This window comes from Notolabrus celidotus, chromosome 13 (genome assembly GCF_009762535.1).
Source record: "Notolabrus celidotus isolate fNotCel1 chromosome 13, fNotCel1.pri, whole genome shotgun sequence".
Classification (NCBI taxonomy): Eukaryota; Metazoa; Chordata; class Actinopteri; order Labriformes; family Labridae; genus Notolabrus; species Notolabrus celidotus.
This window is the reverse complement of record NC_048284.1, coordinates 34920659-34935792: the sequence shown is the minus strand read 5'-3', so window position 1 is coordinate 34935792 and position 15134 is coordinate 34920659. Positions and strand designations below refer to the sequence as shown.

The 15134-nt window shown below is 42.0% G+C and overlaps 1 protein-coding gene across 1 annotated transcript in view; it reads right to left on the bottom strand.

The window, feature by feature from the left end:
• tnfrsf21 (tumor necrosis factor receptor superfamily, member 21) overlaps window positions 1-15134 on the bottom strand; it is a 64334-nt gene that overhangs the window by 25543 nt on the left and 23657 nt on the right. Inside the window, exon 3 of the mRNA XM_034698947.1 lies at window positions 11328-11906. Coding sequence (XP_034554838.1) covers window positions 11328-11906 — 579 coding nt within the window. The remainder of the gene's footprint in view (window positions 1-11327; window positions 11907-15134) is intronic.

Sequence of the window (15134 nt, the reverse complement as noted above, 5' to 3'; positions counted from 1 at the left end):
GTATACGTGAAATTATGTCTCCCCAAGTTTTGTCCGAAATTAGTTCTCCAATGTCTGTCTCCCAGGCAGTTTTTGTTTTATCCCATGAATGAGTAGTCTCATTCTGGATGAGATTATATATTTTGGAAATTAAACTTTTCTTGAAGGGATCAATATTAAGAACTGAATATATTAGGTCATCCGGGGGACGTGTAGGATAACTTACATAGTATTTAGAGACAAAGCTGCGGGCCTGGAGATACCTAAAGTAGTGGGATTTTGGCAGCTTGTACAGCTGGGACAGAGAAGTAAATGAAAGGAAATGATGTTATTCACTTTTAAACTCTGTCATTGGTGTTAGCATGCAGGTGTGTAACAGAAATGACGTCTGTGTCCATCAGGGATTTTGTTTTCTTTCTGTAGATCTGATAAAGTTGTCCTCTGGTTCTTCTGCTCATAGAGTTGTGTTTGAGTAAAGTTTTATGGAAACAACATAAACTGTGTATGATGTTGGACTGCTGCTCTCTCGTTTCAGGTAAACAGAAAAGGTTTGAGCTCCTTGCTGTAAACATCTGGCCCCTGGCCCTGGAAAGCCTTGGTGTAGCCCTGCTATGAAGCAGCTTTCACTACTTCCTGACCGGCTTTAAGTACATGCCAGGTTCTTTATATGTGTGATCTGTGCGCCGACGTTTTCCTGTCTTTTGTCTTTATTGCTTGACGACTTTAACTGCTGCAGTAAAGCCGAATTACAACCTGAAAGGCAGCCCGCCACACACCTTGGAAGGATTAAGAAGCTGTTTTGTTTTATGTTTCAATGAGCGAAAAGCAACAATACAAGGCCGTTTGGGATACACAAGCATGTAAATAATACACATAAATACATACACATGGAGGCAGGATTAATCATCCAACACACACACACACACACACACACACACACACACACACACACACACACACACACACACACACACACAAGTCCTTGACATGATCCCACATCTCCTCCCACAGTGACAGCCTGAAGGACCAAACAGACAAGCCTTTCCCCAGAGGTATAATCTACTTCCTGTATCTGCAGATTTGAGTTATCACTGAAACATAGAATACTGCATGTTCAAACGCTTAAAATGACATCACACTTGGTCTGGTGCGAGAACTACGAATGCTGGCTCTGAGGAAGACTTTGAAGAACCCAAAACCTCTATAGGAGAAGGTCATGTGAACACCAGAGATTGGGACACCAGTTTTTGAGACTGTGAAGACTTCACTCTTGGACTTAAGGCCCAACTCGGACTCGAGCTTTGGGACTCATCGACAGCATTGTTATGAGCTGAATGTTGTTCCCTCTAATAATGTGTACCCTCCTGCGTCCAGAGCCCAGGCAGCCACAGACCACAGACCACCTGCAAATATCATCTCATCATGCCCTGGCCAATTCAGTCTAACAAGTCAGGGCTTGTTTTTTTACAGAGTTGTTCTGAACGCACCACTTGCCGCCTCGTTTTCTGTCATCGGAGCAGAAAGGCAGATATTTTGTTCATCTGTACAACAAAATAAAGAGGGCCTATGCAACTGTTGGGGATCAAGACAGGAGGAGGCTGCAGTACCATCTCTGACACCCAGGAGGCTTTACAGAGGAGGCGGAGGAAGCTGTGGTGTTACACTTTTTCTCAATTGTTTACACACAAATACTGGTGCTTGAGACACAATGACCACAACATGTAACCCATGCACCAACCCCCTGAACCAATTCTACTAAACTACAAGCACAATTCCTGCTTTACACTCAAATAACTAAAACACACTTTTTTCAAAACACTACACACAGTTCTCTGCATTTTGAACAATTTTCATGAAGAAAATCTCTTGTTTTCACAAAGAACACACTGTCATCCAAAATCTAAAGTTAATTGCCCTACCATGTACACTGACTCATCACATGGGCAAACACCTGTCACACAGCTTTACAATTAGCAATCAGAGTTTTATTTCCCCCGCTGCTTGGCCAGGGAAAGCATTGCTTGTGATGTGGATGAGGTGCTGTGGCCAGACCGAAACAGTAAATTATTATACAGTAAATTGTTCTGTTGTTCTGTATGTAGACCACTGTATGTGCAACTTTGTGTTGGTTAGGATGTACACTGTGTACACTGTTTTTTGGGGGAAAATAAAATATATTTGTTACCATGTATTTGTGTGTTTTGAGTATAAAAAAAAAAATTCAAAAATATTTTACAACACACTTATGTATGTACTGTCTGTAGTAAGTATAACACTGAACAAAAAAAGGCCTGAGTCATTATGATGAATGGAGAAGAAGTGTTTTCCACTCATCAGTGTTTTACATTGAGCACATCAGTGTTCAACTGGTTCTTATAAACGTCTATTCATATGGTGGTTTGTGTGTGTCATTTGAAAACAAATACCATTTTGAGAAGAAATAACATTGTGCTGAATATAAAGTTTCATTTTGCAGGAGAATTGAGGGGTTTTGCCCATTGTGTGTGTGTTCTTTGATTTGTGTGTAGAGTTCTGAGAGTATGAGGCATGCTTTCAGAAAATGTGTGTAAACAATCAAGAAAAACTAAATAAATACTCTCTGTAAATATACATGTAGATACACAATGCAACAATTCTCAAAGCAGAATTCCATATTTCTATTTTTTGTACTATTTAACTTCTATTTTATAATGTAAAAACTACCTCTGTAACTCACCACTGCACTTTATCATATTATTTTAACCTGTACATATTAGTCATGCCTATTTGTTGTTTCTTTGTATTTATAGCTAAGGTTATTGTTATTATATTTTTATTTTATTTTTTATTGTAGTTCTTATTCTTATTCCTATTCTGCCTTGTACAAAGAGAGCACAGTTTACTAAAGTCAAATTCCTTGTGTGTTCAAGCATACTTGGCGAATAAAGCTGATTCTGATTCTGATTCTGAAAAACTGTAAAAGAACTGAAAATATGTACTCAAGTAGAAGCATTACATTATTGAAATGTTACTGAGGTCAAAACACGGCTGATAAAAAATACTTCTTCAAAAGCTTTCTTCTCAAAATCTATACATCAGGGTTTAAAGGTGACATATCATGCAAAATTGACTTTTTAATGGTTCTCTACCTGAAATATGTGTCCCTGGCATGTCTACAAACCCCCCGAGAATGAAAAAAATCCATTCTGCCCCTGTTCTGATTTCTCCACCTTTCTGTAAATGTGTGTGAAACCAGCCGTTTCAGACTTCAGTGTTTTTGTTACGTAACACAATATCCGGTCTGTAACTGAAGTCAGAGCTCGGAGCTTGTTCAGCCCATAGACTGTATAAAATACAACTCAACCCCTCCTCTGTTTTTCATTACCTGCACACATGTGTGCTAACAAGGAGCTTAGGAGGGAGGCATGCTAGTTGTAGGCTGTCTTAATAAACACAAAGGTCGGTTTTACTCCCCACGTCTGCAGATTTGAAGATCTAGTGGATGATTTTTATTTTCCATGGAAAAGTGCTAGCGCTAGTTAGCATAGCTAAATAGCTACATGTCATAGCTGTAGCTGTAGCTGTGTATCAAGAAATACGTCGACATACTGACAAATAAAACAACAAGAAACACAGAATCTGTGACCAATCCTTCAGAAAGGTCCTGCTGCCTTTCTGGTAGAGGTCGGTTTTACTCCCCACGTCTGCAGATTTGAAGATCTAGTGGATGATTTTTATTTATCATGGATAAGTGCTAGCGCTAGTTAGCATAGCCACATAGCTACATATTCATAGCTGTGTACCAAGACACACGTCTACATACTGATAAAATAAAACAACAAAAAACACTAAATCTGTGACCAATGGTTCAGAAAGGTCCTGCTGCAGGTGCCTCTCCTTCAGGATCAGATTCTGGATCAGATTCAGAGGGTTGAAGTAACGTGGGTCTGTGAGCAGCCGTGTATATTCAGCCAACATGTAAACATTAGATCAACGTGCCGGAGAGCCGAGGCACATCCACTTCCTGAGGGGGCGTGGTCAGAGAGAAAACAGAGTGTTCTGATGAGGACTGAAGAAGAGGGTTTTTCAGGCATGCCAAAATCTGATTTCAAAGTGTTTTTTTGAGCATAAACTTTAAAGACATGTTTTGGGGACCTCTTAGACCAATATATATTGATGAAAAAAGCGTGATATGTCACCTTTAATGTGTTATCTACATAGACTGTAAATAAAAATGGACAGTCGCTCCTGGGCAGCCAGAGCCTGTGAAGCCACTGTAATAAGCTCCGCCCTACAGCGTAACGTCACAAGACGCTGTGTGCCCTTTGAAGTTTCACTCCACGGCGGCTGTGAATCAAAGGAAACAGGAAGTAAAACCCCGTTTTTTAAACTCTAATAACTAATGAAGAAGAAACTTTTCAGGAAAACGAGGCCTTGGACACAAAACATTCAAATACTAACTACATATCACCACAGCATAAGGATGGGAGAAACATTCGTACCACGTGTATTTATTTTTTAAAGTTTGACTGCAGCCCCATTCAAATGAAAGGGGGAGACGGATTTTTTGACCTATACAGCAGCCGGCCACCAGGGGGCAGACACACTGCTGAAAGCCTCACCACCAGGGTCGCATCCGGCTCGCTTGGTTATCTATTGCAGGTCGTCACAGGAATTCAATGAGAAGGGGAGACCCATCTAGAAAATATAGACTTTCAACAAATCACATTTTCTGATAATTATTTAGATAAAACTGTTAATTTGAATTTTTATTTACCCAAATCTCCCAAATCCTACACTGTTCTGGTGAACGTGGTTACCTTTTTTATTGGTTTGAATTTAAAATGATGAAAAACCTGTTAATTACAGCAACATGAGTTGTTATGATGATATACAGTAACTTCCAGCCCCCATTGCTGGGAGGTGACATTTTGAACTTCTGCTCTGTGTTTTTGAGACAAAAAGTTGGACTTTTTGGATTCTATGTATTAGACTTTTTGAGTAAGTATTCTTAGTTTTTACCTTTTGATCTTTTGTTTAATAAATTATTTCTATTTTTTTTAACTGTCTCAAGGATATAAAATGATGGATGGCCCAAAGTTTCTTACAACTCAACGACTTCAAATCAGAAATCATACTGTTCAACTGTCCACACTCTCACACTGCTCAGATTGAAAGCTCCATTTGCCCACTGTCATCAAACATCACACCAACTGCCAGAAACCTAGGAGTCATCTTCGATTCAGAATTAACCATCAATCACCACATCAAGAAAACTGTCCAGTCCTGCTTCTTTCATTTAAGATGCATCTCCAAAGTCAAATCCATTCAGTCACAAGCCGATCTGGAGAAAGTTATCCACACACTCATCTTCTCCAGTTTAGATTACTGTAACTCCCTCCTCCCCGGTATCACCAATAAATCTCTCTCTCGCCTCCAGCTGGTCCAGAACGCAGCAGCTCAGCTTCTAACTGGTTTTAACAGACCACATCACATCACTCCTGTCCTCTCTTCTCTCCTCTGGCTTCCTCTACCTTTTAGATTTTAAGATTTTACTGACCACTTTTAAAGCTCGTCTGGGTCTCGCCCCGTACGGAGCCCCTAAAGTGACATGTGCAGAAATTTTTTTTGGAAAGTATCTGGTGCGCACGAGAAAGTATCTGGTGCGCACGAGAAAGTATCTGGTGCTCACGAGAAAGTATCTGGTGCGCACGAGAAAGTATCTGGTGCGCACGAGAAAGTATCTGGTGCGCACGAGAAAGTATCTGGTGCGCACGAGAAAGTATCTGGTGCTCACGAGAAAGTATCTGGTGCGCACGAGAAAGTATCTGGTGCTCAAGAGAAAGCATCTGGTGCTCAAGAGAAAGTATCTGGTGCGCACGAGAAAGTATCTGGTGCGCACGAGAAAGTATCTGGTGCTCAAGAGAAAGTATCTGGTGCGCACGAGAAAGTATCTGGTGCTCACGAGAAAGTATCTGGTGCGCACGTGAAAGTATCTCGTGCGCACGAGAAAAGTATCTGGTGCGCACGAGAAAAGTATCTGGTGCGCACGAGAAAGTATCTGGTGCGCACGAGAAAAGTATCTGGTGCGCACGAGAAAGTATCTCGTGCGCACGTGAAAGTATCTCGTGCGCATGAGAAAAGTATCTGGTGCTCATGAGAAAGTATCTGGTGCGCACGAGAAAGTATCTGGTGCGCACGTGAAAGTATCTCGTGCGCACGTGAAAGTATCTCGTGCGCACGTGAAAGTATCTCGTGCGCACGAGAAAAGTATCTGGTGCGCACGAGAAAGTATCTGGTGCTCACGAGAAAGTATCTGGTGCGCACGAGAAAGTATCTGGTGCGCACGAGAAAGTACCTGGTGCGCACGAGAAAGTATCTGGTGCGCACGTGAAAGTATCTCGTGCGCACGTGAAAGTATCTCGTGCGCACGAGAAAAGTATCTGGTGCGCACGAGAAAGTATCTGGTGTGCACGAGAAAGTATCTGGTGCGCACGAGAAAGTACCTGGTGCGCACGAGAAAGTATCTGGTGCGCACGAGAAAGTACCTGGTGCGCACGAGAAAGTATCTCGTGCGCACGAGATACTTTCCAAAAAAAAATTTCTGCACGCCACTTTAGGGGCTCCGTACGCCCCGACCTACATCACAGATATTCTAACAAACTACAAGCCGTCTCTTGGCCTTAGATCCTCAGGTGGGGCATTTTTGGTCATTCCAAAGTTGAGGCTCAAATCCAAAGAGGATCAAGCTTTCTCCATCAGAGCCACTCGACTCTGGAACGACCTCCCTGAGGAGGTAAGGCTGCAGAGTCAGAGACATCTTTTAAATCTCTTCTTAAAACACATTTTACAGACTTGCTTTTATGTGTCTTCATCCTTCTAACTGCTTTTACTTCTATCTAATTATTAGTTTTAGTTTTGATCCAACTAATTAATTATTTTTCATTTTTTTTTATATTATTATTATTTAATTTTTTTTCCATTTATTATTTTAATGTTTCTAATTTATGCTTTTCACTTTTCTAATTTTCCCGATGTGATGTCATCCTCTCATTCTGAAAAACTCTTATTGTCCTTTTAATGCTTTTATTTACTTCTCCATTTTTATTTTTTTATTTCATTTATTTATCCTTGAAAAACCTCTTAATGATTTATTGGTCTACTGTCTCACCACTTCATTCTGTTTAATGTACGTGTATTCTTTTTAACCTCACGTTGTATTCTGTTTTGCATTGTTAAAATTCCTCCTCCCTGTCTGTCAAAAGGATTACTTGGTGCTATATAAATAAAGTTATTATTATTATTATTATTATATTTTGCTGCTCCTCTTCTGTTTGATCTTCACACGCGATGAGGGTAAGAGTGAATTTTAAATGAGTTGCTGAGTCAAGGATAGAAAGAAGAACTCTGAGGTTTATTCTAGTCCACTGGTGTTGAAAGGGTCAGAAAAAGACATGAGACATGGAAGATGCTGACAGGGCAGGTTTGGCATTCTGCTAATTATATATGGAGCTATTATTGTAGAAGAACTGTTTGTGACTGTATAAAATTATCCACAAATGAGTACAAAGATCTGTGGACTGATCCACAGATGCAAACACAAATCCACAAATGTGTACATGGATCTGCAAATGAAAGACCAATTTGCAAATGGCATAAAGGTCTGAGTGTTTTGGATCCAACACCTTAAATTGCACACAAGTCATCACTTGTAAACTCAGAAAAAACTTAAGTGATTGTTATCGGCCCCAAACACCTCAGAGAGACTTTTTCTAATAATATAAGTACCTTAGACGGCATTAGTCTGGCATCCAGCACCTCTGCTAGGAATCTAGGAGTCCTATTTGATCAAGATTTATCCCAAATTCAGCAAATCTCAAGGTCAGCCTATTTTCACTTGCACAATATTTCTAAAATTAGACACTTCCTATCTCAGAGCGACGCAGAAAAACTAGTCCATGCATTTGTTACCTCCAGGTTAGATTACTGTAACTCCCTCTTATCAGGCTGCCCCAATAAGTCTCTAAAGATTCTTCAGCTAGTTCAAAACGCCACAGCTCGAGTATTGACTAGAACTAGGAAGAGGGAGCACATCTCTCCAGTGTTAGCTTCTCTACACTGACTCCACATAGAATGTAGAATAGAATTTAAAATCCTTCTTTTAACCTACAAAGCCCTTAAAAATCAGGCACCCTCGTATCTTAAAGAGCTCATAGTGCCCTATTACCCCTCTAGAACTCTACGCTCCCAACATGCAGGCCTGCTAGTTGTACCTAAAATCTCTAAAAGTAGTATGGGAGGTAGAGCCTTCAGTTATCAGTCCCCTCTCCTTTTGAATCATCTACCAGTCAGGGCCCGGGAGGCAGACACCCTCTCCACTTTTAAGAGTAGGCTTCAAACTTTCCTTTTTGATAAAGCTTATAGTTAGAGCTGGATCAGGCTTGGACCAGCTTTTGTCATGCTGCTATAGGCCTAGACTGCCGGGGGAACTGGCGCACTGCCACACTAGGATCCTAGCCCCCCCCCCCCCCCCCCCCCCCCCCCCCCCCTTCATCACTTACTTTAACTCTCCCTGTCCCATTAAAGTTACTAACCATAGACCTTTCTGGAGTCCCTGAGCTCCCTTGTCTGGTAGGTTCCTCTGAGCTGCCGTAGACGTCCTCCTGCTGCGGACGATCTGGACTCCAGCTGATACGGACGTGCTGGACTCCAGCGGCAACAGCTTCTACTACTCGTCTCATCACTATCACTTCTCTCTCTTACTCCCCTCTATCTGTCTTTCCAGACCCAACTCGGTCGAGGCAGATGTGTGTCTAACATGAGTCTGGTTCTGCTCGAGGTTTCTGCCTGTTAAAGGAAGTTTGTCCTCTCCACTGTAACTAGCTAAATACTGCGATGTGCAATGCTCATGGTGGATTAAGGTGGGGTCAGACTGAGTCTTATCCTGTCTTGGTGTTGGGTCTCTGTTCATAATTTGACATAGAGTGGTCTAGACTTGCTCTGTTTGTAAAAGCGCCTTGAGATAACGTTTGTTGTGATTTGGCGCTATACAAATAAAGATTGATTGATTGATCGACTTATAACTGAGTCAGCCCCTCTATTGGCTCCGCTGTGTGTGTGATCCACAAATGTTTAAAAAAACACTGGTGCAAGGCGATGGTTTTCATGCCCTGAACTCAGGCTCACAGGCGCAGGCTGCCAGGCCATGTCCAGATGTGCTCGAGCTGTTCCTCTGTACCGACAGGAGATGTAGCATCCACTGAGCGGAGGGAGCTACCTGCAGCCTTACGGTAAGGTGAGCTCTCCTTTCTGCTTCCAAACAGCGGATTAAAGCAGCACAATCACAGAACTCAAAGGTTTGAGAGTTGCTGTCTGCTGCAACTGCTAAGTCCTATTTAAATGGCCAGGACTATTTTGCGTCTATAGGTAATTAAACATCTGAGTGGATGAAAATCGTATGTGGAGTACCTCAGGGATCCATTCTGGGACCTTTGCTATTCAATACCTACGTGCTCCCCTTAGGCCAGGTAATAAGAAACAGCAAAATAAAATACCATAGCTATGCAGATGACACACACATTTACATCACCATATCACCAGGGGATTATAAAAGGTTTCAGACTGCATGACCTCAGATCTGCTTCAAATTGTCAACATGTCTCTTCTTTCAGGTGTCTTCCCCCAGGCCATGAAAACAGCAGTAATTAAACCCCTCCTGAAGAAGAACAATTTAGATGCATCAGAAATGAACAACTATAGGCCGATATCAAACCTCCCTTTTTTAAGTCAAATTACTGAAAAAGCTGTTTTTCAACAATTGAACAATTATCTAATGATAAATGACTGTTTTGATGTCTTCCAATCAGGATTCTGATCACATCACAGCACAGAGACCGCTCTAGTCAAGGTCCTCAATGATATTCATTTAAACACAGACAATGGCAAAATCTCAGTTTTGGTATCACTTGATCTTAGAGCTGCTTTTGACACAGTTGACCACAAGGTACTACTGGACAGACTTGAAAACTGGGTGGGACTCTCTGGTGCAGTACTAAATTGGCTTAAGTCCTATTTAAATGACCGGGACTATTGTGTGTCTATAGGTAAATACACATCTGAGCGGATGAAAATCGTATGTGGAGTACCTCAGGGATCCATTCTGGGGCCTCTGCTATTCAACATCTACATGCTCCCCTTAGGTCAGATAATAAGAAACAACCAAATAAAATACCATAGCTATGAAGATGACACACACATTTACATCACCATATCACCAGGGGATTATAGTCCCATACAAACACTGAGTAAATGCATTGAACAAATCAATGACTGGACGAGAGACAGAACTTTCTTCAGTTAAACAAAGAAAAAACTGAAATGATTGTTTTTGGAGGAAGAAAGGTTAAAGGTTACTGCTCAGCTCCAATCTGCACAGATGAAATGTTCAAACCAAGCCAGAAACCTTGGTGTAGTCATAGACTCAGACCTTAATTTCAGCAGCCACATTAAGACCATTACAAAGTCAGCCTACTATCACTTTAAGAATATATTAAGGATTAAAGGACTCATGTCTCAGCAGGATGCAGAAAAACTCCTCCATGCATTTATCTTTAGCAGACTAGACTACTGTAACGGGGTCTTTACAGGACTCCCTAAAAAGTCCATCAGACGGCTGCAGCTCATACAGAATGCTGCTGCTCGAATCCTAACAAGGACCAAAAAAGTAGACCACATCACTCCAGTTCTTAGATCTCTACACTGGCTTCCTGTCTGTCAGAGAATAGACTTTAAAATCCTGCTGATGGTTTAAAAAGCACTGAATGGTTTAGGCCCAAAATACATTGCTGATCTGCTGCTACTGTATGAACAATCTGCACCTCTGAGGTCATCAGGTTAGGTCATCAGATACAGGTCTGCTTTCAGTCCCAAGAGTCAGAAGGAAACATGGTGAAGCAGCGTTTAGTCATCATGCACCACATATCTGGAACACACTCCCTGAAAGCTGTAGGTCTGCTCCAACTCTCACCTCTTTAAATCAAAGATTAAGACTTTTTTATTTACCACTGCCTTCCTATCTTAGCTTATTCTAACTCACTTTAAATGCAAGTTTAAAATGTACTTTTAATATATTTCTAATGTTCCTTTCTTTTCTGTTTTATTATATTTGTCATTTTAATTGTGTTCTTTTATGCTTATCTGAATGTTTCCAATGCTTTTAATCTTTTAATGTAAAGCACATTGATTTTCCTTTGAGTTCATCTAAAGAAGTGTCTTTGTTAGGTCAATAGAGTAAACACTGAGCAGGGAAGGGAAGTCCCTCTCTCTAACTGGAACCATTGTTTCTGAAAACAAAGCCAAAGCAGTCTTACCCTGTCCGTTTGAGGAGTAGGTCCACTTCTCTTTGACCTGAGTTAAAGGTGCAAAAGGCTTCTTCTGGATCGCCTTCTCCATGATGCTGCTGGGGTCCTGCACCGGGCCCTTCTTCAGCACACGGGAGCTTCGCTTCACGCTGCAGACCACGATCAACACCAGCACCAGGAGGAGCAGCAGCACGATCATCCAGGGGAGATGCTCGTTGATGTCAAAGTGGTGTTGGGGGGTAGGCCTCGGGGATCCCCTGCGAGTGGGCCTGTTGTAGCTGGAGATCCCACCTCCACCACCTCTGCTCCCCTGCTCCTCTACCTTCATGGTCCCCATGCCTATCTTGACAAACTCAACACCCTGGTGAGGCTCAGTCATCGCCCTCCTGCTGGGGCCTGGCATGGGGCTAGAATTGGGGTGCTGTTGTTTTGGGTTTAGCCCTTGCTGATGAGCGGGAAGAAGTGGAGGATCATGAATCTGAGGGCCGGGAGTGCCAGGTCCGCTGAGAGGAAGCCTCTCTATGGGCTGGACTCCTCCACTCAGGTCTGCCTTAGGGACATGAAGAGCTGCTGACTTGCTGTAGACTCCTGTGGTGAGAGATAACATTCTTAGCGACATTTCAAAAAATCAAATGTGCTAAAATGTATCTTCCCTTCTTATGCTAACGCAATATTAAAATAAGACTTGGGAGTTAATGGTCCTAATCCCCATCTGGTCCCATGAAGGCAGCGAAAAGAGCAAAGAGCTCAAACTTATTTATTTAATCCAAAAACATATTCAGTCATATTAAACTCATTCTGATAGGCCAGTCTTAATTTTGGCAGCTATTTTAAATTTAGTCTCGGCCTTTAGACGAAAATGCTCAACAGTTTTAGTCACATTTTTAGTCTTTGATTTTTGTCAAACCACTTTCTATCTTTAAAATATTCATGTAATCGATCAGATATCCGTATCAGGCCCGTCAAAAACCTTTAACAAGAAGGTTAAACACGCAATCTGAAAACAGAGGGTTTGTGCTCCATGACATAGCCAGGGCCGCCTGTGAGTTAAGATCTGAAGTTGGGAAGGGAACCAGCAGAGCTTCAGTTCAGTTAAAGGGGACATATCACGCTTTCTTCATTGGTCTAAGAGGTCCCCAAAACATGTCTTTAAAGTTTATGCTCAAAAAAACACTTTGAAATCAGATTTTGGTCTGCCTGAAAAACCCTCTTCTTCAGTCCTCCTCAGAACACTCTGTTTTCCCTCTGACCACGCCCCCTCCGGAAGTGGATGTGTCCTCGGCTCTCCAGCACGTTGATCTAATGTTTACATGTTGGCTGAATATACACGGCTGCTCACAGACCACGTTACTTCAACCCTCTGAATCTGATCCTGACGGAGAGGCGCCTGTAGCAGGACCTTTCTGAACGATTGGTCACAGATTTAGTGTTTCTTGTTGTTTTATTTATCAGTATGTAGACGTGTGTCTTGGGACACAGCTACGAACATGTAGCTATGTGGCTATGCTAACTAGCGCTAGCACTTATCCATGATAAATAAAAATCATCCACTAGATCTTCAAATCTGCAGACGTGGGGAGTAAAACCGACCTCTGCCAGAAAGGCAGCGGGACCTTTTCTGAAGGATTGGTCACAGATTCTGTGTTTCTTGTTGTTTTATTTGTCAGTATGTCGACGTGTGTCCTGGTACACAGCTACAGCTACAGCTATGAACATGTAGCTATGTGGCTATGCCAATTAGCGCTAGCACTTATCCATGATAAATAAAAATCATCCACTAGATCTTCAAATCTGCAGACGTGGGGAGTAAAACTGACCTTTGTGTTTATTAAGACAGCCTACAACTAGCATGCCTCCCTCCTAAGCTCCTTGTTAGCACACATGTGTGCAGGGAATAAAAAACGGAGGAGGGGTTGAGTTGTATTTTATACAGTCTATGGGCTGAACAAGCTCCGAGCTCTGACTCCGTGACAGACCGGATATTGTTGTTACGTAACAAAAACACTGAAGTCTGAAACGGCTGGTTTCACACACATTTACAGAAAGGTGGAGAAATCAGAACAGGGGCAGAATGGATTCTTTTCATTCTCGGGGGGTTTGTAGACATGCCAGGGAAACATATTTCAGGTAGAGAACCATTAAAAAGTCAATTTTGCATGATATGTCACCTTTAATATTTAGTCACGTTGGTGATCGAGGGTCGAGAATATCACACGTTAGAAGCGGAAAATCAAACTTTTCTTGATTTGTTTTGACGGTAGCATGCTGGCTTAGCATCAGATCACACTCAACATAGCAACATTTCACTCTTTTAACACTTTTGCTTGTGTAATATCTGAAGTTAAATGATTTAGCCTGTCCCTGCTAAAAAAGTCAAAAATAAACATTCTCTCTGTGACCATTATGTCTTTATTTTGATTCTCGTCATATAAGTAAAAATGCCATGAACACAAAACACAGGGCTGTATTGCACTTTTACGAAGGTCCTTGAATGCACCTGCAGTGACAGGCGCACTGGACAGACAGTCAGTTCACGGCACTCTGAAATGTTGACAAGGAGTTGATCAAAACTTTCTAACTGTGGGGCACTGGTGGTCTAACATACAGAGGCTACATTCCTTGTTGCAGAGGTCACTGGTTCGACTCCGGGCAGCAACCATTTGTCTTCCCCTGCTATCTGCTTCCCACATTTCCTGTCTCTCTTTGGCTGTCTTATCAAATAAAGGCAAAAAAAACCCCTACCAAACGTGTGTGATGTTTCACCAAACTTTAATAGATCAAGCTGTAGACGCAGATCTGTTTACAGTAATAGCAGCAAAAACGTCAAATATTAAACAGAGGTCCCCCGGTTTTATTTATTTCAATTATTTTAGTTTCTCAAGTGTCCACTTGGGGCTGGCTCGAGAAGTGCCAGAAACCACATACAGTCATGGCCAAAAGTTTTGAGAATGACACAAATATTACATTTTCACAAAGTCTGCTGCTTCAGGGTTTTAAGGTGTTTTTGTCAGATGTTTCTATGGTATAATGAAATACAATTAGAAGCATTTCATAAGTATCAAAAGCTTTTATTGAGAATTACACAGAATTCATGCAATAAGTCAATATTTGCAGTGTTGACCCTTCTTTTTCAAGACCTCTGCAATTCTCCCTGGCATGCTGTCAATCAACTTCTGGACCAAATCCTGACTGATGGCAGTCCATTCTTGCATAATCAATGCTTGGAGTTTGTTAGAATTTGTGGGTTTTTGATTGTCCACCCGCCTCTTGAGGATTGACCACAAGTTCTCAATGGGATTAAGATCTGGGGAGTTTCCTGGCCAAGGGCCCAAAATCTTAATGTTTTGTTCCCCAAGCCATTTTGTTATGACTTTTGCTTTATGGCAAGGTGCTCCATCATGCTGGAAAAGGCATTCTTCATCACCAAACTGCCCTTGGATGGTTGGGAGAAGTTGCTCTGGGAGGACGTTCTGGTACCATTCTTTATTCATGGCTGTGTTTTTAGGCAAGATTGTGAGAGAGCCCACTCTCTTGACCGAAAAGCAACCCCACACATGAATGGTCTCAGGATGCTTCACTGTTGGCAAGAGACAGGACTGATGGTAGCGCTCACCTCGTCTTCTCCGAACAAGCCTTCCTCCAGATGCCCCAAACAATCGGAAAGGGGATTCATCAGAGAAAATGACTTTACCCCAGTCCTCAGCAGTCCAGTCCCTGTACCTTCTGCAGAATATCAGTCTGTCCCTGATGTTTTTACTGGAGAGAAGTGGCTTCTTTGCTGCCCTCCTTGACACCAGGCCTTCCTCCAAAAGTCTT